The sequence below is a fragment of the Loxodonta africana genome, chromosome 1 (assembly GCF_030014295.1).
Source record: "Loxodonta africana isolate mLoxAfr1 chromosome 1, mLoxAfr1.hap2, whole genome shotgun sequence".
NCBI lineage: Eukaryota > Metazoa > Chordata > Mammalia > Proboscidea > Elephantidae > Loxodonta > Loxodonta africana.
The window spans coordinates 230207820-230235413 of NC_087342.1; the positions used below are offsets into that span (position 1 = coordinate 230207820).

At 45.0% G+C, this 27594-nt stretch overlaps 2 protein-coding genes and 3 non-coding genes across 5 annotated transcripts; 1 reads left to right on the forward strand and 4 right to left on the reverse strand.

The window, feature by feature from the left end:
• Window positions 1–345: 345 nt before the first annotated feature.
• Window positions 346–19541, forward strand: ACAT2 (acetyl-CoA acetyltransferase 2). Its single transcript, XM_064292964.1, has 9 exons — window positions 346–475; window positions 2379–2513; window positions 8190–8371; window positions 10586–10703; window positions 13969–14112; window positions 16475–16597; window positions 17682–17836; window positions 18624–18734; window positions 19160–19541. The coding sequence occupies exons 1-9, from the start codon at window positions 421–423 to the stop codon at window positions 19328–19330; spliced, it is 1194 nt and encodes a 397-aa protein (XP_064149034.1). The 5' UTR covers window positions 346–420; the 3' UTR covers window positions 19331–19541.
• Window positions 19444–27542, reverse strand: TCP1 (t-complex 1). The gene is made up of 12 exons (XM_003419204.4): window positions 27344–27542; window positions 26268–26353; window positions 25789–25917; window positions 23916–24013; window positions 23428–23538; window positions 22872–23053; window positions 22397–22523; window positions 21608–21783; window positions 21081–21204; window positions 20562–20754; window positions 20270–20433; window positions 19444–19747 (listed from the first exon to the last, which is right to left on the reverse strand). The coding sequence occupies exons 1-12, from the start codon at window positions 27405–27407 to the stop codon at window positions 19531–19533; spliced, it is 1671 nt and encodes a 556-aa protein (XP_003419252.1). The 5' UTR covers window positions 27408–27542; the 3' UTR covers window positions 19444–19530.
• Window positions 20882–21012, reverse strand: LOC111753139 (small nucleolar RNA SNORA20). The gene has a single exon (XR_002787990.1). It is a non-coding gene; the product is annotated as a small nucleolar RNA SNORA20 (small nucleolar RNA).
• On the reverse strand, window positions 23626–23761 carry LOC111753136 (small nucleolar RNA SNORA29). Its single transcript, XR_002787987.1, has one exon. It is a non-coding gene; the product is annotated as a small nucleolar RNA SNORA29 (small nucleolar RNA).
• LOC111753140 (small nucleolar RNA SNORA29) lies at window positions 25520–25658 on the reverse strand. The gene has a single exon (XR_002787991.1). It is a non-coding gene; the product is annotated as a small nucleolar RNA SNORA29 (small nucleolar RNA).
• Window positions 27543–27594: the final 52 nt, after the last annotated feature.

Here is a 27594-nt window from a genome sequence, read left to right on the forward strand (position 1 = left end):
GCGCAGCTGTCGGGGTCTGAGCCCCACCTGCACTGGGGTGTCAGTGGGATGGGCTGGGGGTGTCTGGGGTGCCGGGGTCCACAGCCCCGCCTGCACTGGGGTGTCCGTCTGAGGGTCCGAGGGTGTGGAAGTGTCAGGGTCCGCTGCCCCGCCCACACTGGTGAGTCAGTGTGAGTGTCGGGGATGTGGGGGTTTGGGGGCCCGCCAATCTGGAACGCCGCCCCGCCCCCACCCCTGGCCTGCGCACTGGCGGCTGCGCGGACGGGACGGGGCGGGGCGGGGCGGACGGGACGGGGCGGGGCGGACGGGACGGGGCGGGGCGGACGGGACGGGGCGGACTCTGTCTACGGCCCCGCGCGGCCTGTGTGCTGCAGGCCGTGCGGGATCTCACAGTAGCAGAGCCTCGGCAGCGGCGGCAGGATGAGCGCAGGCTCGGACCCCGTGGTCATCGTCTCGGCGGCGCGGACCGCCATTGGTGAGCAGCCCGCAGGCGGGCGGGGTGGCGTCCGAGCAGCGCGTCTGAGCTGCCTAGCCATCTGCACGCTCACCAGGCGGCCGGCAGTGCACAGGCGAGGGGACCCGCGGCGGAGGAGGGCGCGGCCGGCGGCGCACGGGGCGAGGGGACCCGCGGCGGAGGAGGGCGCGGCCGGCGGCGCACGGGGCGAGGGGACCCGCGGCGGAGGAGGGCGCGGCCGGCGGAGCACGGGGCGAGGGGACCGGTGGTCGCCGGCGTCTGCCGAACCCGGGCTTCGCCCCTCCTGGCCTTTGCCCCCCACCCCCGCCTTTACCCCCCGCCCCCTTGGCCCCCCGCCTTTGTCCCCCCCCCGCCTTTGCACCCCCGCCATTGTCCCCTCCCCGCCTGGGGCTGCGCCCGGTGCCTAGCGGGGGTGGGCCGCCCTCCTGCGGGCTCTGATTGGTTCCCTGAGGATAGAGCCACTGTCGTCCCGGCACTGCCATTGGCTGACTCAGGGATGCGCTCTCTCGTGAAACTCCTGATTGGCTACCGTCAGGAAGGGCCACCGGTTACCCCTCTGGTGGCGGCGGCGGGGCGCCTGGGTGATCTGAATTGAGAGAACCAGGAGGGGGAATGACCTGGGGGGGGGTGGTTTGAGCTGAGGGGATGAGCTGTTGGAGGGGGGACAGACGGGGGGGCGAGGGGGAGTGAGATGTGGCTTGGGGCTTAGAGAACGTACTGGGGGGACAAACCGTGAGGGATCTGAGGGGACTGGCGGGTGGGGGGCATGGAAACGGGGCTGAGGGATCAAGTCGGAGAGACAAGCTGGAGTGGGATAGGGAACGAAATGGGGGCCTAGTTGCGGGGACAAGCGGGGGAGGGGGACAAGCTGTAGGAGGACTGAGAGGGCAGCCTGGGGAAATGAACTAGGGGAGAGCTAGCGAGTAGGATCGAGGGAGGGGAACCAACTCGGGGGATAAACAGGTGGGGGCAAGAACTGAACTGAGGGGACAACCAAGGGGACCAAGCCAGAGAGTATAAGCTGAGGGGATGACCTGGGGGGGATGAGGAGGAGAGGAGGGATTGAACTGAGGGGAGGCGTGGGGGGGAAGAAACAAATGGAGCATGGTGGGGGTGGGGGTAAGGGGAAGCAGGGCAGAGATGAGCTGGAGGGAAGTGGGGGGATGGGTTGAGGGAACCCCTGGGGGGATGAGAGGGGGAAGAGCTGTGGGGGAAAGTTGGGAGCACCACCTGAGGGGACCAAGTTGGGGTTGAGCCAGATGGTGGAAAGTACAAGCTGTGGGGACACAAGCTAGGTAGACTGAGCTGGAGAGGACAAGCCGGGGACTCCTCCGGTTGGTTAATGAAGAATGGTAGCTGACGTCCATGTCCTTAGTTTTTTAGAATTTTCAAAGCGTTTCCACAGGGATCTCCTGGCTTCTTTTGTTTGGAAATCACTGGGAGGTATCCATCCCCTCAGTTTTTTAAAAATAGATGGCAAAGTTTCCCCACCCCCCTGGCCAGAGCTTCTGTGGAGCCCTGGTGGTTCAGTGGTTAAAAGCTCAGTTGCTAACAGAAAGGTCAGCAGGTCAAATCTACCAGCTGCTCCTTGGAAACCTTATAAGGCAGTTCTAGCCTGTCTTATAGGGTCACTATGAGTAGGAATTGACTCAAAGGCAACAGGTTTAGAGGCTTCCATAAATCTTTCTAGTGTTGCATATTCCATTCTGAGCTGTGGCCAGTGTGACAACTGCCCTTGCCCTTTACCCAGACTCGCTGGTATGCAAGCCTGTCAGGTAAAAGGGCTTGCCACATGGGCTCATCTCGCAGTTTGGGTGAGGGGCTCTGTAGCCCCAGGCATGGGTGGGCTTCCTTCATCAACCTCAGGATTCAGCCGTCCTCTCTCTCCCTCAATGTGTTTTAGGTTCCTTCAATGGTTCCTTATCTACTGTTCCTGTGCATGAGCTGGGTGCAACTGTCATCAAAGAAGTCCTGAAGAGGGCTAGTGTGGCTCCAGCGGAGGTGTCCGAGGTCATATTTGGAAATGTTTTAACAGCAGGTAACTCCTCAGTGACCCTGGCAGAGGTCAGATTTGTTAGGAACACCTTGTTCACACACAAACTTACATTCTCGTCTCATATGTTTGCTCACGGATTTCCCTCTGTTAGAATGCCTCCTGTCCCCCATCTGCAAAACTCTGCCAATAGCTTATTTAATACGTGTTTCCAGAATGAATCTAGACATCTTGTCCTACACCATTTTTTCATTCTTCAGAAGCAGGGCCTGCCCGATGCATAGGAGGTTATACATGGCCCTCCATGCTCCCCAAAATGTCACCTTCAGTAGAATGTACTGAATTTCTCATATGTGCCAGTACTGTGCTAGGTGCTGGGGACCTGGCTCCAACAACACAGATAAGCTCCTTGCTCACATCAAGCTCGCTTCTGAGCTGGATAAGGAGAGTAAAGAAGGATATGGCTGATGGATAGGGATAATGTGAAAAGTCACCAATCTGGAAGGAGTCCCTGGGTGGCGCAAATGGTTAAACACTACTAACTGAAAAGTTGACAGTTCAAACCCACCTAGAGGCTCCATGGAAGAAAGACCTGGTGACCTTCTTCTGAAGGTCATGGCCTTAAAAACCCCATGGAGCAGTTCTCCTTTGCGCACATGGGGTTGCCACGAGTTGGGATCAATTCAGCTGCAACTGGTCTGTGGTCAAAGAATTGTACTCATGTGCTGGTGAACAGGTAGTGGAGTGTTTGGTTAAGTAAACTGAGAATTGTGCAATTGCTGGTGATGATAAACAAGGTCTAGGGCTTGGCCATTAGTGTGGGGGAGTTGAGTTGGAACAAAGGAAAGATGGACAGGAGAGTTAAAGGAACTGGGAGTTGGGTGTGTTGGCTGGGGCCACCATATGGGCGGTGAGGCAGCTGTGAGAATGAGGCAGGAGGAGAAAACTAAGGGATTACATTTAGAAAGAATAAGGGGAGCAGCCGGAGTGATGCTTTGGGGGAAGGGAAGAATGCTGCCTGCGGGCATGGGCTGCAAAGGAGCAAGGGGCAGGGTCTTATGGTAGGTCAGCAGGGTCATGGTCCGTGAGTGACACTGAGGAGCAAGAACAGGGCCCTGCTTTCACTCTTTTTATCAGTGAAACTCGAGAGAATGAGCACCTCCCACTGATGAGGCTGCAGGAAAAGCAGTGTGCTCCGGGGAAAGCTGTACAGAGGAGAGGTGGAGGAAAGGGGTAGTTTTGAATCACTGAGTGGGAAATCTATATGGAGCCATGTAAGGGCGGAATGAAGAGGTTATGGGCTGGACTACAGATTCAAATCTCAGTTCTACCACTTGTTCTGGCGTGATTTTAAGGTTTTTTTTTTTAAGCTCTCTGTGCCTCATTTTCCTCAGGTATAAAATAGGGATGAAAGTAATAGTATTTCCTAATGTGAGGATTAAGTGAATTACTGCACACAGAAGTGATAAAAGTTGACTTCTGAGATTAGTGTAATTGTTGTTGTTAGGTGCTGTCTAGTTGGTTCCGACTCTTAGCGACCCTGTGTGCAACAGAATAAAACACCGCCTGGTTCTGCGCCATCCTCCCAATCTTTGCTATGCTTGAGCCCATTGTTGTCGCCACTATGTCAGTCCATCTTGTTGAGGGTCTTCCTCTTTTTTGCTGACCCACTGCTTGACAAAGCATGGGGTCCTTCTCCAGGGACTAGTCCCTTCTGATAAACGTCCTTCTCCAGGGACTAGTCCCTTCTGATAAACGTCCAAGTTATGGGAAATGAAGTTCACCATTCTCGCTTCTAAGAAGCATTCTGGCTGTACTTCTTCCAAGATAGATTTGTTCGTTCTTCTGGCAGTCCATGTTCTATTCAGTATTCTTTGCCAACACCATAACTCAAAGGCATTAATTCTTCCGTCTTCCTTGTTTGTTGTCCAGCTTTTGCATATATGAGGCGATTGAAACTACCATGGCTTGGGTCAGGCAGACCTTAGTCCTCAAATTGACATCTTTGCTTTTCAACACCTTGTTGTCGTTAGGTGCCGTCGAGTCGGTACCAACTCATAGTGACTCCATATACAACAGAACGAAACATTGCACGATCTTGTGCCATCCTCACAATCATTATGCTTGAGCTCATTTTTGCAGCCACTGTGTCATCCATCTCATTGAGGATTTCTTAGTCATCTAGTGCTGCCATTACAGAAATAACCACAAGTGGATGGCTTTAACAGAGGGAAATTTATTTTCTCACGGTCTGGTGGGTTACAAGTCCAAATTCAGTGTGTTGGCTCCAGGGGAAGGCTTTCTCTCTCTGTCAACTCTGGAGGAAGGTCCTTGTCCTCAATCTTCCCCTGGTTGAGGAGCTTCTCAGGCGCAGGGACCCCATTTCCAAAGGACGTGCTCTGCTCGTGGTGCTGCTTTCTTGGTGGTATGAGGACCCACTCTCTGCTCGCTTCCCTTTCCTTTTATCTTTTGAGAGAGAAAACTTGGTACAGGGAAACTCCCTTTACCTTGGATCAGGGAGATGACCTGAGTAAGGGTGGTGTTACAATCCCATCGTAATCCTTTCGACATAAAATTACAATCACAAAATGGAGGACCACCACACAGTTCTGGGAATCATGGCCTAACCAAGTTGACATATATTTTTGGGGGGACACAATTCAATCCATGACAAGGATCTTCCTCTTTTTCACTGACCCTCTACTTTACCAATCATGATGCCCTTCTCCAGGGACTTGTCCCTCCTGATAACACGTCCAAAGTATGTGAGACGTTAGTCTTGCCGTCCTTGCTTCTAAGGAGCATTCTGGCCTTACTTCTTCCAAGACAGATTTGCTGTTCTTTTGGCAACATCTGAAAGTGTTCCTTTGCAGCAGTTTGCCCAATGCAGTACATCATTTGCTTTCTTGACTGCTGCTTCCATGGGTGTTGATTATGGATCCAAGTAAAATGAAATCCTTGACAACTTCAGTCTTTTCTCCATTTATCATGATGTTGCTCATTGGTCCAGTTGTGAGGATTTTTGTTTTATGTTGAGGTGCAATCCATACTGAAGGCAGTGGTCTTTAATCTTCATCAGTAAGTGCTTCAAGTCCTCTCCACTTTGAGCAAGCAAGGTTGTGTCATCTGCATAACCCAGGTTGTTAATGAGTCTTCCACCAATCCTGATGCCACATTTTTCTTCATATTGTCCAGCTTCTCGGTTTATTTGCACAGCGTTCGGCGTGAATAAGTATGGTGAAAGGATACACCTCTGACACACACATTTCCTGACTTTAAACCACACAGTATTTCCTTGTTCTGTTCAAATGACTACCTTTTGTTCTATGTACAGATACCTCATGAGCATAATTAAGTGTTCTGGAATTCCCATTCTTTGCAACGTTACTCATAATTTGTTATGATCCGCACAGTCGAATGCCTTTGCATAGTCCGTAAAACAAAGGTAAACATCTTTCTTATATTCTCTGTTTTCAGCCAAGATCCATCTGACATCAGCAACGATGCCCCTCGTTCCACATCCTCTTCTGAATCTCGCTTGAATTTCTGACAGTTCTTGTCGATGTACTGCTACAATCGTTTTTGAATTATCTTCAGCAAAATTTTCCTAGCATGTGATATTGATGGTATTGTTTGATAATTTCCACATTCTGTTGGATCACCTTTCTTTGAAATGGGCACAAATATGGATCTCTTCCAGGCAATTGGCCAGGTAACTGTCTTTCAAATTTCTTGGCTTAGGCGAGTGAGCGCTTCTAGCACTGCATCTGTTTGTTGAAACATCTCAGTTGGTATTCCATCAATTCCTGGAGGCTTATTGTTCACCAATGCCTTCAGTGCAGCTTGGGCTTCTTCCTTCAATACCATCAGTTCTTGATCATATGCTATATCCTGAAATGGTTGAATGTAGACCAGTTCTTTTGGGTGCAGTGACTCTGTGTATTCCTTCCAACTTCTTTTGATGCTTCCTGTGTCATCCAGTGTTTACCCATAGAATCCTTCAGTACTGGAACTCAAGGCTCACTGTTATTAGGTACATGCAATCCCTCCGCTAAGGATTTGCTTATTGATGTTAAGCATGGTCCTAATCCTGAGCTAGTTTTTAAAAAACAGATCGCTCAGGGATAGCTAACAGCCCAACGTGAGGTTATTACGTTTCTTTCCCCTGGTGCATGCAAGTGGCTTTCATGAGGAGAAGATGCAGAGAAGTGATTAGACACTGAAGCTTGTCCTACCTTCATTTTTCCTTGAGGTGATTTTGCTGTTATATTTACTATGGCTCATCCTTCCTTTGTTGCCTTATTTCTTAATTTCTTTGTGCTGTGCTTATTTCTTTTTCTACATGTAGCTGGGCTCCAGGGCGGGACCAGGGTGAAGGACCCAAGAGTCCCAGTTCTAGCTGGGTCTAGAGTCGTTAGCAATGCTTCTAGCCTCCAGGTAAGGACGAGGGTTTCTTCATCTCTGTAGCCCTACCGCATGCCTACTGAAGTGAACAGCCCCCTTGAGGAATTCATGGGAATGGTTTGCTGGCTGCCTGGAAAACCCCATGTTGGCCTCTGCACTCCACACACCTGGCTTCTTGTCCAGAGAAGCTCTTGCTGAGGTGCTACTCAAAGGTCCTGGATGTGCAGCAGAAGACAGGTGCTGTACCTGCGCCCCTCACAGTGGGTGGGGGGGCAGTCTCTGGGTTGGAAGTAGAGGAGTGAGGAGAGCGCTCACATCTCGCTTCTGATTCCTGCTTAGATTGTAGACCAGTGACCCCTGACCACTCCTAATAAGTTACTGATCACTAATAATTTTGTGCTCACTCGGCAGCATACATTCTGATTACTAGTAATGAAAACTGGTAATGTTCACCCAAAACCACCTTTAGCACTTACTCTGTCTCAGAGCTGCCTTGTTTTTTTATGTATTTACTTGGTAGTTTTGTAGTTCCTTCTCCTCATTCCCCCTTTCCTAGCTTGTCCTTACAGCATTGATGTCCAGTGTAAAGCACACCACTTTCCTATGATTTTCCAAGGCCCTTGCAGACCCCTGACTCATTCTTTCCTGATTGTGAAGGACACTCTGCTGGTGCCCCTGCTATCTCCTTCCATGTCTCTCACTTATGGATAATCTCCCACACAATCAGTAGTAAAAGTAATAGCCATGTTTATTGTGTTCTAACCTTTAACAGCAACAACAGGCCTTTAAAGCTGTGCTAAGTGCTTTACTTTTATTAGCTCGATCCTGTGAATAACTGTTGGATCTTATTATTTCCATCTTTATTATCTTCTGATTATCTTCATCTTTAGGGACAAAGGGCAGAAAGCATATAACTAAAATAACTAGAGAGCAGTATAAAAAACCAAAAACCAAAGCAGTTTTCGAGTTGATTCCGACTGATGGCAATCCCGTGTGTGTACAGTAGAACTGCTTCATAGGGTTTTCAAGGCTGTCCTCCTTCGGAAGTGGGTTGCCAGGCTTGTCTTCTACAGTGCTGGTGAGTGAGTTTGAACCACCAGTCTTTCAGTTAATAGTCATTTGTGCCACCCAGGACTAGAGAGCAGGACATGGTAATATGTATTCAGGGGCTCAACTGTGTCTGGCATAGATTGCACGCAGGCCTGTCTGCCTCTGGAGGGAGCTTAGCTGGCCCATGGGCTTTCAGAAGTGGCAGGAGGCAAGCTTCTGATTTGCATCTATTCTTGCTGTGACATCCTGTCGTGTTCCTTCTCCCAGGTTGCGGGCAGAATCCTGCCCGACAAGCCAGTGTGGGCGCAGGGATCCCCTACACTGTGCCGGCCTGGAGCTGCCAGATGATCTGTGGCTCAGGCCTGAAAGCTGTGTGCCTTGCAGCCCAGTCAGTAGGGACTGGAGACTCCAGTATCGTGGTTGCAGGAGGCATGGAAAACATGAGCAAGGTAAGGTAGAGGGGACAGCTCTTGGCGACTTCTCGCAGATAAGCTCACTGCTGTGCCACAGCCGGGTAAATGGAGGCATAGCAGAGCTCAACCGCAACAGGAAACAAACAAGCAGACGAAAAACTAGATTCATCCTTGAGCCCGCCTGGATGTTAACGTTCATCATGGAGGATGGGAAATTCAGGTTGAAGAAAAAAACTTGTCAACCAGCACCATTTGGAACAGAATGTATTGTCTAAAATGTTGTTACTGAAGCGTTAATTTCTCCTGAATTAAACCCATAACAGTAGTCACTGACAGCCCTTTTTAAAATGTCTTGTGAGGCAAAGTCAGAAACAGATGTTGCCACTTGCCTTCTTGCAAATGACAGGGAGGATCCTAGGGAGCAGACTTTGCTGACCTTTTAGAGGCATTGACCTTGGAAGAGTGATCTGTGACTCTGCTCTTTTCTAGTCAGTGTGCCAGATGGAATGTGTTTCTGCAAGTTCCATCCTTTTGATTGGGATAGCAGTAAAAAGTGTACCTCCTAGACCCCAAATTCTTGTAAAAAGACCAGACTTAGTGGTCTGACCGAGACTGGAAGGACCTCAGTGGTCATAGCCCCCAGACCTTCTGTTAGCCCCAGACAGGAACCATTCCCAAAGCCAACTCTTCAGACATGGATTGGACTGGACAATGGGATAGAAAAAGATGTTGGTGAAGAATGAGCTTCTTTGATCAAGTAGACACTTGAGACTATGTTGGCATCTCTTATCTGGAGGGGAGATGAGAGGGTAGAGGGGGTTAGAAGCTGGTGGAATGGACAGGAAAAGAAAGGGTGGAGGGAAGGAGCGGGCTGTCTCATTAGGGGGAGAGCAATGAGGAGTGTATAGCAAGGTATATATAAATTTTCATTTGAGAGACTGACCTGATTTGTAAACTTTCACTTAAAGCACAATAAAAATTAAAAAAAAAAAAAAAGTGTACCTCCTGCCTCCCAGTGAGGCAGCTCAGCATCTGACCTGGGAATCCCCAGTCAGAGGCCAGTTCGGCCCAGCCACTGCCGAGGCTCAGGAGCAGGGAGGCTGAAGGGAGCAGAACAGTCACTGATTTTGATGGGAGCTTACAAAACTGTACTAAAATCTGTGTCATACTTTACTGGGTGCTTTTATACATGAGGTCTTTCTGAAGTCCCCAAATAGCCCCCAGAGTTGTTGTTGTTAGTTACCATTGAGTTGATTCCAACCCATGGTGGCCACATCTGACAGAGTAGAACTGCTCCATAGCGTTTTCAAGGCTGTGATCTTTTGGAAACAGACTGTCAGGCCTAACTTTTAAGGCACCTTTGGGTGGGTTGAATCGCCAACCTTTGGGCTACTAGTCGAGTTCTTAACTGTTTGTACCACCCAGGGACTCCACATAGGTTAAATTATTCCTAATTTACAGATAAGGAAACTGAGGCCCAGAGCTGGGATTCCAGTACAGCTCTTCTGACTCCAAGTTGTACTCTTTCTACTCTGTTAGAGTTGCAGTCGAGTGGTTGGGAGTTAAGCACACCCCGCAACCCAGCAGTCCCTCCTATCAGTTAATTAGACAACCTGATTAGTCTCACCGTAGGCATTATTTCTCCCAGCAAAGTAAGCAGCACATTGTTGGTGTCTCTTCAGCCCTAGGTGAGCTATTCATTTAATGGCTAAGTAGTGGTCTCTTTGGAAAGAATAAATGGATTTCTTAAAGAATTGGGAGAGGAGCCCTGGTGGTGCAGTGGTTAAGTGCCTGGCTGCTAACTGAAAGGTGGATGATTCAAACCCACCAGTAGCTTTGTGGGAGAAAGACCTGGCATTCTGCTCCCGTAAAGATTACAGCCTCGGAGACAGCATGGGGCAGTTCTTCTCTGTCCTAGAGGGCTGCTATGAGTTGGAATTGAGTCGACAGCAATACAGTGGGTTTCAGTTTGTTAAGGAGCTTGCACATGGAATGCATAGGTTTTGATGGAGAAATGGGAATGAGTAGATAGAGTAATGGGTTCCTGAGATAGGCAGGGTGGAGTAGTCTGCTCACTTTAGGGACCTTCAAGCCTTGGGGCCTGCGTGAGGAGGGGAATGAGCAGGACGAGGGGAGAAGGGGTAGCAAGGGGCCTGGGTGAAGACTGAGGAACACTGGATAGTTTTGAGTGGGATCGTAAGGAGAGGACTGATTATAACCAAACAAATGTATTTGTATTTCTTTTCCCAGGCTCCTCACTTGGTTCACTTGAGAACAGGAGTAAAGATTGGTGAGATGCCTCTACTTGACAGCATACTTTGTGATGGTCTTACAGATGCATTCCACAACTATCATATGGGCATTACAGGTAAAGCAGACATAGCCGAAAGCATGTCAATTTAAAAAAGTTTCAGGAAATACATATTTATGGTATAAACGGTATACGTGTCTAGAAAGAGGCCTAGCTAGAAAAAGCGATATACTGGTAACAGTGAGCAATCCTCACACCTAGTTCTTCGTTTCTAAATACCATTCTCCACTAACAGGAACTAGAATTCCTTGGAGAAATGCCTCATGCCAGCACGGGGACAAAACTGCTGAAAAAATAAACAAGTGCCCATCCTGGGGACCTGTCAAAAGGACACAGGAGCCAGCTTAAAGGGGCTACCACTGCCCAAATCCTGGGCAATGAAAATAAATAACGATACCAGTGGCTGGAAGGAGGGCAGGGGAACAGGTGGAGCACAGGGCATTTTTAGGGCAGTGAAACTACTCCATGACTGTCATGGTGGACACATGCCAGGTGCATTTGTCCAAAGCCATAGGGCTGTACAACACAGAGTGAACCTTAATGTAAACTATGGACTTTAATTAATAATGTGTTGATACTGCTTCATCAGTTGTGACAAATGTCCCACAGAAATGCAAGATGCTGATAACAGGAGAAACAGCAAGGAAGAAAGGGGGCAGATGGGAACCCTCTGTACTGTCTGCAGAATTTTTGTGTAACCCTGAAACTGCTCTAAAAAGTAAAGACTGTAATAAAGCATAAATAATGATAGTAATGGATTATAACTGATTAAATGAAATGAGAATACATGTGTCCATATTGATGTAAGTAACTGAATAAGAGAGAAAGGAGGGAGAGCCCTTCTTTACAGGAGAATGCCGGTTGGTGACGTCTAGGAGGAACGTGGGAGTTAGAAAATCATGAATGAGTGCTACAATTAGTGGGGTGAGCATTTGATGAGGAGACATTTTAATAACCTGCAAGTAACTTCTCATAGATTACTTATTAATTATAAATGGAAAAATAGTAACTTTGCAATGGGGAAACCTGGTGGACACATCTTTAACCAAGTGAGGAAGGCTAATGTCGCCTGAGATACACTGGCTTCAGGTGTCCTGAGAAGATCATAGCGTCAGTCGGTGTCTGTATGCCTCCCTTTCACATAATCTTAACCTAATGAGGAAACTAGACAAGCCCCAATTAGGGGACATTCTGCAAAAGAACTGGCCCTGCCCTTCAAAAATATCAGTGTTATGGATGTAATTGTGTCCCCCCAAAACATGTGCTGGAATCCTAACCCCTATCCTTGTGGATGTAACCCTATCTGGGAATAGGGTTTTCTTTGTTACGTTAATGAAGCCTTATCAGTGAAGGGGGTGTCTTAAGCTAATCATTGCAGAGATATAAAAGGAGCAGATTAGGCCCAGAAGCAAGCAAGCAGGAATGGGAGAAGATAAAGGCCAGGCCACATGAAGATTGCCAAGGAATCAAGGAACACTAGTGGAAAAGAGACAGGGACCTTCCTCCAGAGCCAACAGAGAAAGCCTCCCCTTAGAGCTGAGGCCTTGGATTCAGACTTCTGTCCTCCTAAACTGTGAGAAAATAAACTGTTTGTTTAAGCCACCCACTTGTGGTATTTCTGTTATAGAGCAGCATTAGAAAACCAATATAGTCAAGGAACTCAAAGATACTTTGAGGAACTGCACCAGATAAAGGAACTGTAATGCATGACCCTGGGTTAGCTTCTGCACTGAACAAATAAAATAGCTATACAGGGCATCATTGGGGCAATAAAACCATAAAAACAAACCCAGTGCCATCGAGTTCATAGCGACCCTCTGAAACCCTGGGGGCATAGTGGTTAAGTGGTTAAGTGCTACAGCTGCTAACCAAAGGGTTGGCAGTTCACATCTACCAGGCGCTCCTTGGAAACTCTGTGGGACAGTTCTGCTCTGTCCTATAGGGTCGGTATGAGTCAGATTGGGGCAATAGATGAAATTTAATTGGACCAAGGATTTGATATAGTGAATACCAAAACCAAACCCGTTGTTGTCAATTCTGACTCATAAGCGACCTTTATAGGATGGAGTAGAACTGCCCCACAGGGTTTCCAAGCAACAGCTGATGGATTCGAACTGCCCACCTTTGGGTTAGCAGCTGAGCTGTTAATTGAATACTCATTAGAAGCAGGGATGGCAAGACTTCATCTCACATACTTTGGACATGTTATCAGGAGGGACCAGTTCATGGAGAAGGACATCATGCTTGGTAGAGTAGAGGGTCAGCAAAAAAGAGGAAGACCTTCAATGAGGTGGATTGACACAGTGGCTTCAACAGTGGGCTCAAACATAGCAACAATTGTGAGGATGGCACAGGACCAGGCTGTGTTTCATTCTGTTGTACGTTGGATTGCTATGAGTAGGAACCAACTCGACAGCACTTAACAACAACAACAAATTGTATTGAGGTTAAATTTCCTGATTTTGATAACTGTGGTTATATAAGAGAATGACCTTGTTTTGGGGAAATATATGCTGAAATTAAAATTTAGGAGTAAAGGGGCATGACATCTCCAACTTTCTCTCAAATGGTTCAGAAAGAGAGAAAGACAGGCAAATGGAGCAAAATGTAAACAAGTGGTGAATTTGTTTAAAATTATACCGAAAAGGTGGAAGAATGAAAGGAATGTGTTATGGGTTTGATTAAGCCCCCCAAAACGATATGTTGAAGTCCTAACCCCTAGTACCTGTGATTGTGACCTTGTTTGGAAATACTCTTTGAAGATGTTATTAGTTAACATGAGGTCATACTAGAGTAGGGTCGGCCCTAATCCATTAATTACAGTTGTAAAAGAGGAGAAGAGACAGAGACAGACAGAGGTTAGGTGCCACGTGAAGGCTGAGGCAGATGCTGGAAGGATGCATTTACAACCCAGGGAGCACCAAGGATTGCCAGGAGCCGTCAGAAGTTGGAAGAGGCAAGGGAGGATCTTTCTTGAGAGCCTTCAGAGAGCATGGCTCTCCTGACACCCTGAATTTGGCCTTTTAGTTTCCAGAACTGTGAGAGAATTAATTTCTCTTGTTTTGAGCCTCATAGTTTGGGGTAGTTTGTTATGGCAACCCCAAGTGACTAATACAGAAGGAAAGAAAGAAAATGCCTTCTCAGGAGTCACTGGGACATTTCCACATTCTTTGCTGTGGTTGCAGGATTGCCACAGAGAAAACACCCACCTGAGAGCCTGCTCGTGCTGCATGGTCAGTGCTGGTTTAAATGTGAAAAGCTTGAGCTACCAAGAGAGAGTTCATGAAAATGTCTGTTTTTTGCTTTTTTTCCTCTTCACCAGCTGAAAATGTAGCCAAAAAATGGCAAGTGAGTAGAGAAGATCAAGACAAGATTGCCATTCTGTCCCAGAACAGGACAGAGAGTGCACAGAAAGCCGGCCATTTTGACAAAGAGATCGTACCAGTGTTTGTGTCTTCCAGAAAAGGTGGGTTTACTGATAAGAGTAATATCCAAAAGAATAGTATATAGGAATGTTTTGCAAGGCCAAAATAGAAATCGTGTCTTAGGTCTTTCACAGGAAAGATAGACCTGGACACATCTGAATGTGGAAGTGGAGATGGGGGTCTTACAGGTTTACGGAGTGAGGAAACACGGGAAACCGTCAGCATTCAGATACTCTCGGTTCCCATGTCCAAGGCTGATAAGCTGATAACAGCAGGTTTCATGAAAAACTGGAGCATTTGTTCTTGGTTGATAGGAAGCTACAACTGACTTGCCATCCCTGTAGGCTGAATCTCCTCAGGAGGGAACGTCCCCTACTCCCTGTTCCTTCTGTGTGCATCTTACGTTTAGATCTCTCACGAGTGAATCTTTTTGGGTCGGTTGGCCATTGTCTACTATGGAGTGCTCTGGTCCAGTTCCCTTATTGATGACCGATTTTTCTTAGGTCCCGCACTTAAGAGATTGGCCTTGACATTCCCTGATCTTTCTGTTGTAACTAGCAAAGTCCTGTGACTCAAACATAGCAACTTTTTGTACAAGGAACTTGAACTGCTTTCCTCAGAAAGGACTGTGGATATGAAAAAGGTCAAAATGTCTCAGGGACTGTCAGATACACATATGGAATTTCATATGGACCAGAGACCAGTTACTGCGAGATAGCTCATGTAAGAGGAGTGACTTGGAAATGATTTTTGAAGGAGCAATTTAAGCAACACTTTAATAGAAAATAAGTAGTTGGTAAAGGGAAGCCAAAATACTGCATGGAATTATGTGAACAGCATTTGTGTATTAAGCAGGTTCACCAACGCATTATCTGTAGGTCCAATGGAAAACATTACTACTCATTTTTGCATTCTGGGGTTTTATCTAATTAGTTTTTTAAAAGATGTTGTGTCTTGTTTGTGTAAAGTTGGTAAATTCCACCTTCATTGTCAACTACGTGGTAAGGATCAACATGAATCCAACCCTCAAAACGTGGAGATTGGCCCAGCTCCCACCTTCCCATTCTTCCATTCTAATCGCCAGCTGACCCTGTGGCCGTCCAACCCTAGCCACCCAGAGCTAGGTCAGAGCTCACAAATTAAAAAGGCTACTGTCTTTTAGACTGCCAGATAGGAAGATGCCAGCTGCACGTTTGGGGAGTACACGGTACCCCAACCTTCTGCCCTGCTGGCCTCAGATTTGGGGCTGGTTTCCTACTACCCCTTCAGGATGCCAGCTGCAGGCTCAGGAGTCCACTCAACATCCTCACTTTCTGGCCTGCTGTGGCTCTCTGTGGGCCCAGTAATTTCTCTGGAACAACTTACAGAACTCGTGGCGAGTATACCATACTTATGACTAGATTTATTATAGCCAAAAAAGGACACAAATGAAGAAATGCATAGGGTGCGGTCTGGGAGGGTTCCCAAAATGGAACATCCATTTCCCAAGGGACACTTTACCCTCCCAAGAACAGATGTCCCCTCCAAACAGGAAGCTCACTGAGTGTGTTCAGGCTCAGTCATGCCTCCCGAGTCTAGTTGATATTGTTCTCCCAGGTGAGTCTTCTGGTCTGGCAGTCCCCAACGCAACAGCACGAATCTCGGAGCCAGAGACAAAGGCCACTGCACTTAGGGTAAAACTAGGTTCTTTACCCCACATTGTTCATTCCATGGAAACCAGGAGGGCAAAGGGCGCTAAGCTTGTCCAGTGGAAGTTGGTGGGTGCATCCTCTGACGTGGTGTCCAGCTTCATGGAAGCTGGTTTCCTAACTGTGCACATGCCGGGGGCACACTGGGGTGGGTACTCTGATGGCCTGAAATGCAGCTCTTGAGAGGGATCCCAGACAAAAAGTATAGATTCCCAAATAATTGCTGTCTTGAATGTTAAGGGTTTTCAAAAAGCAAACTGATGTTCCTTGTACTTGAAATCCAAATTTGTGTTCCTCTTGAGGTCTCTTAAAATTTTTTTTTATTGTGATAAAAATATGACGTAAAATCTGTCATTTTAACTATTTTTAAGTGTACAATTTGGTGGCATTAATTACATTCACAATATCTTGCTACCATCACCACTAGAATATTTCCACATCTTTTTCATCAGCCAAAACAGAAATGATGTACCCAATAGGCAATAGTCCCATTCCCGCTTGAGCTCACTTTTGAGGAGAGTTCTCATGAAATGTTTCAAGAAAAATAATTGTTAGTGTGTACTTTCCTCCTACTGGAATGAAAGTGGACGTATGTTAGTAAGCTTTGATTCCAAATCGGAACCCTAGATCACGCCTGAAAGATCCTTCAGACATCTGTAGTCTGTGCAGTGCCACCTTTGTACTCATCTTGCGTAACTGCTTTTCCTTTTTTCAGGTCTTACTGAAGTTAAAACAGATGAATTTCCTCGACACGGAAGCAACATAGAAGCTGTGTCGAAGCTAAAGCCTTGCTTTCTTACAGACGGAACAGGCACGGTTACCCCAGCTAATGCTTCAGGTTAGAGACTTTGTAAGGCAGTTCCACAAGTCTGCTACCAAGTCAAGACCTTTTTTCTAACTTTTCATTAACTGTTCATACAGTTATTTTCAAAGTTTGCTTTAGGAAAAAAATGTACTTTATATTTGGTAATTGATTTAACCTATATTGAAAGGATGGGTTTCTTTTTCTGACGTCCTAACTAGATATAAAAATGAAGAAATTATGGAACCCCAGCGTTTGTCCATTCCCTTTGAATTTTTCCAGTATCAGAAGCCCCTAGGTCTGAGCTTAGTTTTTCCATTTCTTTCCCTAAGCCTCCCCTCCCCCACTCTAATCTTCCCGTTCACTCTTCAGTTTGAAGGTTCTGTGGTCAGGTATGTCACATGGCCAAACTTCCCATTTATTTTTTTAATTGTGCTTTAGGTGGTTTACAGAGCAAATTAGTGTTTCTCATTAAACAATACATACACATATTGTTTTGACATTGGTTGCCAGCCCTGCAATGTGACAGTACTCTCCCCTTCTCAACCTTGGGTTTCCCATCCCCATTTCCATTCGTCCCCACTTTCCTGTCCCCTCCTGCCTTCTCAGCCTGTGCCCATTTAGTCTCATGTATATGGTTGAGCTGTGTATATTATTGTTTCTCTTATGGTCCTGTCAGATCTTTGGCTTAAAGGTGAACTTCAGGAGTGACCTAAGTACTGAGTTAAAAGCATGTCTGGGGACCATACTCTCAGGATTTCCCCAGTCTGTCAGACCAGTAAGTCTGGTCTTTTTTTGTGAGTTTGAATTTTGTCCTACATTTTTTTTCCACCTCTGTCCAGGACCCTCTATTGTGATCCCTGTCAGAGCACCATCTAGTTGTGCTGGGCTCAGTCTGGTGGAGGCTGTGGTGGTGGTGGTCCATTAGTCCTTTAATCTTTCCCTTCAAACTTACATCTCTAACTACACGGTAAAGCCTGTTGAATTATGGGAACAGTTCTGCCAAGAGGTTTTAAAAACTATTTAATTCCTATCTTCAGGTGGAAGGGAAAGTAGGCACAGATACCTGATTAGAGTTAACAAGCATTCTTCTAGAAATGGAAACATTTGTATTTTGCAGGAATGAACGATGGTGCTGCAGCTGTGGTCCTTATGAAGAAGTCAGAAGCTGTGAATCGGGGGCTGACACCCTTGGCACAGATAGTTTCCTGGTCACAAGTAGGTGTAGAGCCTTCCATCATGGGAACAGGACCGATTCCAGCAATAAAGCAAGCCGTGAGTGTCACAGTCTCAGTTCACACCGTTTAGTAACCTCATCTCTTGGGAAGCAGACAACCTGCAATGCCAAATGAAGTTCCCCACACTTCTTTGAGCCTTTATTTAGATCTCCTTCCCACTGCAAAATGCCAGGTGTTGCTTGACTTTGTTTCCCTATTTATCCCTAATAGGTGTCATTTGTTCGTTTCCTTATTGTGAAACAGTACTTCAAACCTTATTAAGCTTTAATAAGCTTCACCATTTAGTTTCCTCTCTGCTGTACTTTCCCCACCATCAAGAGACAGCCATTTGGATTGTACGTATCCTAGGGGACTGAGTCCGTGCCACCTTGCCTGTTCCTGACAGAAGCTACTGGTGCAAAACTTAGTACCCTTTAGAATTCCTAAGGGATATTTTTAACACAGCCACCTTCTGAAATTGCTGTCAGCAGGCAAAACGTGTGCAGTATGATTGGACGTACCTAGGAACCCCAAGCAGCAGTTTTTATATATTCTTCAGTATCAGGCAGCATGTTCTGCTGCTGTCTTCACGTCCTCAGTGAATGGTTTATCTTGAGCCTTTTTGTGAGCTTGACCTCTACTCCATTAATGGAAACCCTGGTGGCGCAGTGGTGAAGACCTAAGGCTGTTAACTGAAAGGCTGGCAGTTAGAATCCACCAGGCTCCTTGGAAGCCCTACGGGAGAGTTCTACTCTGTCCTCTCGGGTCCCCTTGAGTCCGAACTGACTTGACGGCAAGGGGCTCGGTGGTTTTTTCGCTTTACTCCACTAATCCCTCTCCTTCAGGTTGCAAAAGCAGGCTGGTCACTGGAAGATGTTGATCTATTTGAAATCAATGAAGCCTTCGCAGCCCTCTCTGTTGCAATAGGTAAAGACCTGGGATTAAACCCAGAAAAGGTAAGCATGAGCAAGTACTCCTAACAACTCAACTACCACAACTTTAAGACTGTAAACAGCAAAACCCATGCATATGAAATGAGCAACTTCCCAGGTGTTAGCCATACAGTAACGAAGACAGACTGAAGCTCTTACTGTGATTGGGTGTGGCGGCGGGGGCCATCTATTATTACTTCACCAAGGCAAAAACCCTCAACTACATTAATTCACTTCCTACATTAACAGGACATTTTAAGTTCTTAAAAACGTTTTTGAAGTTAAGTTTTATATTAAGGAACAAGAGCAGGTATTCAGGTACGAGAGTCAGAGGCATGAGGTAATTCCTAAGTAGTTTAAAATGCAAATTGAGAGGGGGAAATAAAAAAGGTTTAGGATTTTAACCCGAAGCCCATGGAACAATCTAAAATAAATCTTTACCCCCATAGGTCAACATTCAAGGAGGAGCCATAGCCTTGGGCCACCCCCTCGGAGCATCTGGCTGTCGGATTCTTGTGACCCTGTTACACACCATGGAGAGAACTGGTGGGAAGCGTGGTGTTGCCGCCCTGTGCATCGGGGGAGGGATGGGAATAGCAATGTGTGTTCAGAGAGGATGAATGTGATCTAACCTTGAGCCTTCTTTTTAAACTTTGTATGCTACTCAGTTAAAATGTGAAAACAGGACCAAAATGAGGATGGAAAGGACCTTCCACTTCACAGTAACCCAAGGCTTGCTAGATTGTTGTACTTTAATGTGTAATACTTGGAGTACAGGACAAGTGCATTTAACATTGTTATAAATAAAGGAGCAAGTACATCAGTCTTCAAGGGCTCCCGAGTGAACAGCATCTTCGTAACCGCCATGTTTGTCATCTTTACTGTCTGGGTGTAATTTAATGAGATCATCAATCCGTAGAATGGTTATTGCAGCTTCTGTCGCAAATTTCAAACTCTTCACTTTAACTATAGTTGGTTCAAACACCCCTGCTTGTTTGTTGTCACGAGGTTTGCCATTGACCAAATCCAGACCAATCCTGTAGGGAAGAAACAAACGACTAAATGGCCCTCTTACCTAACATACCCCATCCTCTCTCTCTAAAAGCTAATACAAAACTAACAGCCCATAATTCTATCTGTTCCATGCAAATGTTAATCTTGGGTAATGCTGGGACTTTGTGGCAAGGTCACTTTAGGACTAAAGAAATTGACACAAACCAGCAGCACTGACAGTAGAAAAGCCTAAGTGGTAGTAAAGACAAGGAACTCTGTATGCAAACATTTCCAGTGGGACAACTGCCAGGGTAGAAAAGAGCCAGGTCTTTGAAGCATTCGCACCACCAGGGCTCCTTCAAGAAGCAGGCAGAAGTCAGGAATTGAGCTAAGACACACCCATGCTAATAACCCCTCGTCAGCATCCTTTCGTTAAGTATTTGAGAGGTCTGTAATTTTCCAAAGGTCTAGGAGGGCCAAAATACAATCTACCATGAATTTAAAACAAAACCACCACGTACAGTACGTAGTCGAGGATGAAACTGACTGAGAAATCGTATGCTCACCACTTTAGATTTTTACGTTCTGGATTAACTTGAGCCTCGTTGTGAAAAGCTCTTAACTTTGCAACCAAATCTGTGGAATCTTGGGCAGCATTAACTGCGAGCGTGTTAGGAATAACAAGAAGAGATCTTGCAAACTCTGCAATAGCAAGTTGTTCCCGAGACCCCTAGAAGAAAGGCAGTTAGGCATGTTCACAAAAGGAGAAAAATTAAAGCCCGCAGTGGCAGCTCAGACAAGACATAATAAAATGCCAGAGTCTCTCCCTTGCCCATCTTGAAAGAAAGGCTTTCTTACCATGCTAGTCGCGTAGTTTTCGAGATATATGGAAAGGGCTGCTTCTACAGCACCCCCACCTGGAACCACAGATTTTGACTCCAGAACTCTCCTCACCACACAGAGAGCATCATGCAAAGAGCGCTCCATCTCATCGCACATGAAATCATTTGCCCCCCGTAAGATCACGGACGCAGATGTACGAGCCTTAGTGCTATTAAAAACAAAAGTAAGCCAAGTTCTGAAATCAGTATTTTCATATAGTCAGTCTACATGGTAATTCACTGCAAACATCCTTCTTAAAACCCTACTTACAGGAGTTCAACATGCTGTACCAAAAAGCATGTCTAGACCATGCAGAAGAGATAAAATATAGTGACTTCATCTCTATTTACAAACGTCCAGCATATTTTATCCCATGCGTATAACTGCTCATATCACTGAGAGACGATAGCAGCAAATAAATGGGAAGATGACCTCATTTTACCTTTAACGCTGAGAAAACCTATATAGCTTTGTCATTTAGAAAGTGGCCCTTACTTTTTGATTAGAATCAGTTCATCATCACAAATTCTCTCCTGTACCACCTCTTCAGCTTGTCCCAACATGGCAGCTTCGAAAGTTTCTTCGCCTTCCAGATTGGCCAGAGTTGACAGAACAGTTGCTGTTAAGAGAATTAGCAAAGACACAATAAACGTTGCTCCTTCACTCTCCTCCCGAAGACTTTAACATTCTGTCTTCAATTCAGAAACATTTACTTACAGTAAAGTGATGTATAAAATACAAGTTTAAGGTTTCCAGATAAAAGCAACTGTCCCTTTAAGATGAACTCTCATTTTCTGAAGTGACTACAGATTAAAATCATGAATTTTTCAATAAATTCAGTATGTTGAAAAACTTTCACAATTACACAAAAAATGGCTCTATCAATATATATGTAACAGCATTAAGGAAATGAAAACTTTGTTTTTGGAATGGCTTAGTCTCAATCTTCCAATGTGAAAAGATTTTTACATGGTCATGTGTAACAGCATGAAGGACCACGTCAAAGTTGGCAGAAGACATACCTCCAGAAGCTTTAGCAATACGTTTAAGGTCTCTTTTTAACACTCTTCTAACTGCCATCGCACCAGCCTCCACAAAATACTTCAGACACATATCATCAATGCCACCAGTTGTTAGAATAACATTGGCCCCAGTTGCCAGGATCTTCTGAATTCTTTCCTTGGTGATATCAGATTCTCTATAGTGAAAATGTATTTAAGTATTAACCCGATTTTGTTTCTGTGTGATACAACTACACTTTCCGAGTATTTTTCACAAAAGATAATTCTGGATTAAATTATATTAACCATCCATTCCCACCTATGACCAGAACTTAATTCAGCCTCACTAGCAGAAAATTTCAAGACGTTAAAACACACTCGGCTCTCTTCTGCCCCAATTTGAGTTCCTTGGTCCTAACTAAAAACTGTGCTTAGAAAGAAATAGGTTCCTGGCCTTTACTATCAAGGTTCATAAACCCCGAATTCACAAACACGCCAATTTTCATAGGTTTAAGTCATAACAACCCAAATCTCTTAAACACACCACTACCACCCTTTCTTTTTTTAAGTTTATGTACAACAGTCTGACTAGAGTTAACAACGCTAATCTTTAAAGTCCCCGAAGACATGCTTAAAAATCCAGCTGTATAAACAACACATTCAGCTTCCTAGTAAACAGTTCTGCTCATATGCTCCACTATCTATGAAATGAAGCACTCGTTCGTTTAAGTTTACCGTCACAGTCTTGCTCAAACACCAGGGTAATTTATAAACAACCCTTTAAAGGCCACAAAGGACCTCTGTACACACCTCTGTCTAATTTGGTCCAGTTTTTCAGGGTCTGTAATCACCACTTGTACACCAAGCTTCATTTTTGTTTTCTGCAGGCTGAAGTCAAGGCAAGCAATTTTTGCATTAACTATTCTCTTGGGCATACCTATAATTAAAAATGGTATTTAGTTCCTTTACAGTAACTATGACAATCTATTTTATACAAAACACCCTTAAATACATAATAGAAACACAAAGGTATTACAGAAACCGGGATTGTAATTTATATTTAACCTGAGAAAAAAAAATTACATCATTAAATACCTCTAATTTAAACTTGTGCTGAGTTTTATGTCCTTAAATTACAAGAGACTAATGTGATAAACAATTTTTTGCTGGGCTCCATTTAAAAGAGTGGTTAGTGTACATCTTGGACAGTTCATCTGAGAAGGTACAGTATGCAACTCATTTTAACTGTGGTCCTCTCATGACATGGCCTAAGCCCGGCCCTTACCTTGCGATCCCACCACACAGTTGAGTGCGTAGCCATTGATCAGCAGACTCTCTGTCTGACTTCTTCCATGCGCTTTCAGAATATTAATAGAATTGACTGGATAGCGAGGCTGGCCTTTTCCATCTGTGTATTTAATGGCAAGTACCGCATCTACCACCATGTTAGCAAAGAAATCACCATTTCTAAGCCAACAGTTAAGGATGGTAACTTAAAATGGACGTTACACATAAAAACAAAGCGTAATTCAAAGGGATTTGTTTCTCTTTAGCAATTTCATTCTCCAAAGAAACATGTGTTACTCATGTCGTAAAAATACCACAGTGCTATTTGTCAGTACCTTCACTTCATACCATTTTTATCCACACTTTATATTACCTTTTCTCCCACCCCTGAAAAGCAGAGAAAGCAACAGGCAACTTTAATGCAGTATAATCTATCTATAACGCATTTTATCAATTTGATATAGACTACTAAGCCAAATATAAAAACTAAGATAAAAATCTAACTTAAAAAAAAAAAAAAAACCCTAAACTTTATTGTACCACCACAAAGATACATTCCAATGATTTTGGAAGACATAGACGTCTTAGCAGCATTAATCAGGCAGTCTCTTCCAAGTTCATCTGTGTTAATAATTAGGTTTTCACTGATGTAACGCACTGCTTCCCTGTTTAAGGTATGGGGGAAAAAGTTCACATAAGCTTTTTTGGTATTTGTCAAGTTTAATATATAGTGTCAACATGTTATTAGAATTAGCTTTCTGTACAACCATTACATACAAAAGGAGGACACAAAAAACCCTCCCTCTTCAGATCACGGCAATTTTAATCTATCCCACAAGCATAACCACTAAAATCTATTAAGATCTGAAGTGGTAGTCGAATGGGAAAAAAAGATACTGGCCCTACTTCTTACTTCAAATATTACTACTTAAACACTAAAATACAATTTTTTCAAATTAAAATTATCACTAATAAAACATTTAGCCAATATTTTTAAAACTATTACATCAAGTAACATTGCTGTAAATTCAAACCATCTTACTTGCAAGCAAGTCGATAGCCACTAATAACTGAGGTGGGATGGATTTTCTGTTTGACTAGTTCATCTGCATTTTTTAGAAGTTCTGCTGCGATAATAACCTGTTGAAAAACATTCATTGTTCTTAATTCTAACGCTCAATATGTGCAACGCCTATGTACATACAACCCTCAACCATCAGACATTAACCAGAACGGTGACAGTGGTAAAACAAACTGGCCGTCGGAAAAGAGTCTACACTGTCTGGCACACAAACGGCCAGAACCAACGAGGAGCCAGAAAGATGTTCCCGCTAACAGTAGTAACACAAGAGAAAACCACACACCCATCACCTCTAGAGATTAATGATCAACAAACGATAAATCAGGAGTCTGACTACTCAAATAATCTGAACAATTTTAGCTTATGATTTACTTTATTTTAAACATAATTCTTCTAAGGAACACTAAGAGTCCTTGGGTGGTGCAAACAGTTAACTCGACGAATTGAAGGCTAGTGGTTGAAGTACACCCACAGGTACCTCAGAAAAGCTGAATACTATTCCTGAAAAAGATTAGCCATGGAAACCCTAAAGAGCATTGTTCTCCTCTGATACACACAGGGTCACCATCAGTAGGAACTGATTCCATGGCAACTGGTTTACTGGTTAAGGAACACTAAGAAATAATTACCAGAAACTTAAAAAAAAAAATCCTGTCAGTGAAAATAGGGACTGGAAAGGAGTTGCTGTCTCATTAGGAGGACAGCAACTACGAGTATATAGCATGGTGCATATAAATTTTTGTATGAAAGACTAGCTTGATTTGTAAACTTTCACTTAAAGAACAACAACAACAACAACAAAAAAGCCTGATCTGGCCTGACAGACTGGAGAAACCCTGAGTACGGCCCCCGGAAATCCTTTCAGCTCAGTAATGTAGTTACTCCTCAGATTTAACCTCCAGGCAAAGACTGCACAGGCCCATAAAACAGAACAAGACTGAAAGGGCACTTAGGCCCAGGGGCAAGGACTAGAGGGCAGGAGGTAACAGGAAAGCTGGTAACAGGGAACCCGATGTTGAGAAGGAAGAGTGTTGCCATTTGTGGGGTTGTTAACCAATGTCATAATACACTATGTGTGCTGTTTAATGAGAAACTAGTTTGTTCTGTAAACCTTCATCTAAAAAAAAAAAAAAATCCTGTCTACTTGATTTTTGTAAACTATATTGTTAGAGACATCACCATAAAACAAATTACTCAGATAAAAAACTATTTTCATTATTTCAAGAGATTATTCTTTCAGGGTTAAAAGATTAATCCATAAATACTAACTCTCCCCTGTCCCCTCCCATAAACTACCTCTTATTTTGCTAGAATTAATATCCTCCTCATCAAACAACAGTGTTTCTACTACACCAGTGTGCTGGATGGTCTTCGAGAAGTTTACATCACCTTATTAATCGCGTCTACTGATTTTTTCTATCACCGTCATACTGTGGTGCATTAACTTCTCACATTTCCGTTTTAAAATCCTGAGACTGTCAACCTCTAAAGTATAAGCTTGAAAAATACATAAGTAACATTTTTCTCACTAGGTAATCATAAAGACAAAGTTCATAAATGTCACTAATTTTCTGTACAGCCATTTCATATAGAAGGAGGACACAAAAAATCCTCCCTCTTCAGATCACGGCAATTTTAATCTATCCCACAAGCATAACCGCTAAGATCTACTATTAAGATCTAAAGTGGTAGTCAAATGGGAAAAAAAAAAGATACAGGAAGAAGGTTGGGGGGACAGATAAAACCCTTGTGTGATGTATGAATACTGTCAAAACTTTCAAAAACCAACATTAAAAATGCAGATGTTTTGCCACCCTACTAGACGAGTACCTACCACTGAAGTAGTTCCATCTCCAACTTCTTTGTCCTGAAGATCGGCCAGCTCACAAAGAACCTTAGCTGCAGGATGTTCTACCTCCAGTAACTTCAGAATGGTTGCACCATCGTTAGTGATGGTTACATCCTAATAACGGGGGGAGAAAACAGATAGCCCCTAAATTAATACAGGAAACCCTCAGGGTGGAGTGGTTAAGTGCTACAGCTGCTAACCAAAAGGTCGGCAGTTCGAATTCACCAGGTGCTCCTTGGAAACTCTATGGGGCAGTTAGTTCTACTCTGTCCTATAGGGTTGCTATGAGTCAGAATCAACTCGACCGAAACAAGTTTGGTTTCAAATTAACACAGCCCCATTATAATACATACTCACCTTTTACATCTTCAAATACCAAGGTTTTGATAAAAAAATTGATGCAGCAAAACTTTAAGAACTCTTATTTTTCTTCACAATAACATGAACACAATAGTTGTACTTACGCCAATGTCATCCACCAACATTTTATCCAAGCCAACTGGACCAAGAGAACTTTTTACGATGTTGGCAATAGAAGCTGCAGCCATAACTGTGGTCAATCAATGGAAAAAGAAGCACAATTAGAAAAACCTACAACTCCAAAAGCAATCATTTCAGCCCGAGTAAACTAAACTTCCCCAAATTCACGAATCTTCTCTGTTAAAAACCTGATGGGCCGGGGAATCTCGGAAAATTCATTTTGGATATACTTATAAAAGGGACACAAAATCTTTAAAAGAATAATCCTTTTGCTCCCTTCTAGAATTAAAAAAGCAATTTACTGGTCAGTTTTATGTTCTACCACTCCACACACTGTAACTATACATCACCCTTTCCTTCAGATCCTGACACATTTTAGGGCAGGAAAAATTACATTAGCAGTCTCTTTACCAGGAACTAAAAAAGCTGTAATGGAATGAAAAAACAGTGATTTTACTTCAAATTCGCCCAAGAAATTAGGAACCTACAAAAACGTTTTCAAAACAAGCTCAGGAACAGCAACAACAGCTTTGACTGACATAAAGCATATCCACGTTTACTAGTCACCCAGGAATCGCCTTCCCTAATTATTTCGGGACGAAGAACACTAACATACAATTCCAACTTCGCCAGCTGATTTTATTACGGGACGCCATCAGCGATAAGCGAGGTAACGACCGGATCTGGAGGTCGGGGACCGGCATCCGCTGCAGACGAGAGCCGGGGCGCTACAACCGGCGTGCCACCTATGCCCTGCGGCCATTTGTTCATCTGTAAAGGCGAGCCCCAGGGCTGAGGAAGACGCTCCTTCCCGCTTTCCCGGCCCCGGCCTCCCCGCCCAGCCGGCGCAGCTCTCATGGCGTGCTCCTCTCTCCAGGATGCTTCCCCTTCGGCGAGAGGGCGCTGCTGCCCGCCCAAAAGCGGCGACGACAGCCGACGGGACCCCGCCAAAGGAGCCCCAACGCCTCTTTTCTGGGGGTGGGGGAGGCGGCGAGATGAGAGCAGGGCAGCCGCGGGCCCAGGGCTGGGGCTCGGCTCGACCAGGCCTCGCCGCCCTTACCGTTCTGGGAGCGGATCGCCTCCCCGGTGCTGCGGTCTCCGAACACGGACAACGGTCCCTCCATCCTCGCAGCAGGGCACACGTTCCTCTCACACCGCGGGAGACTAGTCTCTCGTTCCCTGGGCAGACAGCGGCGACGGCGTGCACCTACCCGACCAACGCCGCAGGGACTGCTGGGTAACAGCGCCCGCCGCGCTTCCCAGCTCCCCCGGCCCGGCCGCGGGGCAGGCCGGGAAAAAGAGAAGGGCTCG

Coding starts and splice junctions, on each gene's coding strand:
- TCP1 (XM_003419204.4), bottom strand. CDS start 27,407: ATGGAGGGACCGTTGTCCGTGTTCGGAGACCGCAGCACCGGGGAGGCG. Junction 23,054..23,427: donor TCTTCCAAAATCATTGGAAT/GTATCTTTGTGG, acceptor CTGTTGGCTTAG/AAATGGTGATTTCTTTGCTA. Junction 19,748..20,269: donor GAACGTAAAAATCTAAAGTG/GTGAGCATACGA, acceptor TCTTCCCTACAG/GATTGGTCTGGATTTGGTCA.
- ACAT2 (XM_064292964.1), top strand. CDS start 421: ATGAGCGCAGGCTCGGACCCCGTGGTCATCGTCTCGGCGGCGCGGACC. Junction 10,704..13,968: donor CTATCATATGGGCATTACAG/GTAAAGCAGACA, acceptor CCTCTTCACCAG/CTGAAAATGTAGCCAAAAAA. Junction 18,735..19,159: donor TGGGATTAAACCCAGAAAAG/GTAAGCATGAGC, acceptor TTACCCCCATAG/GTCAACATTCAAGGAGGAGC.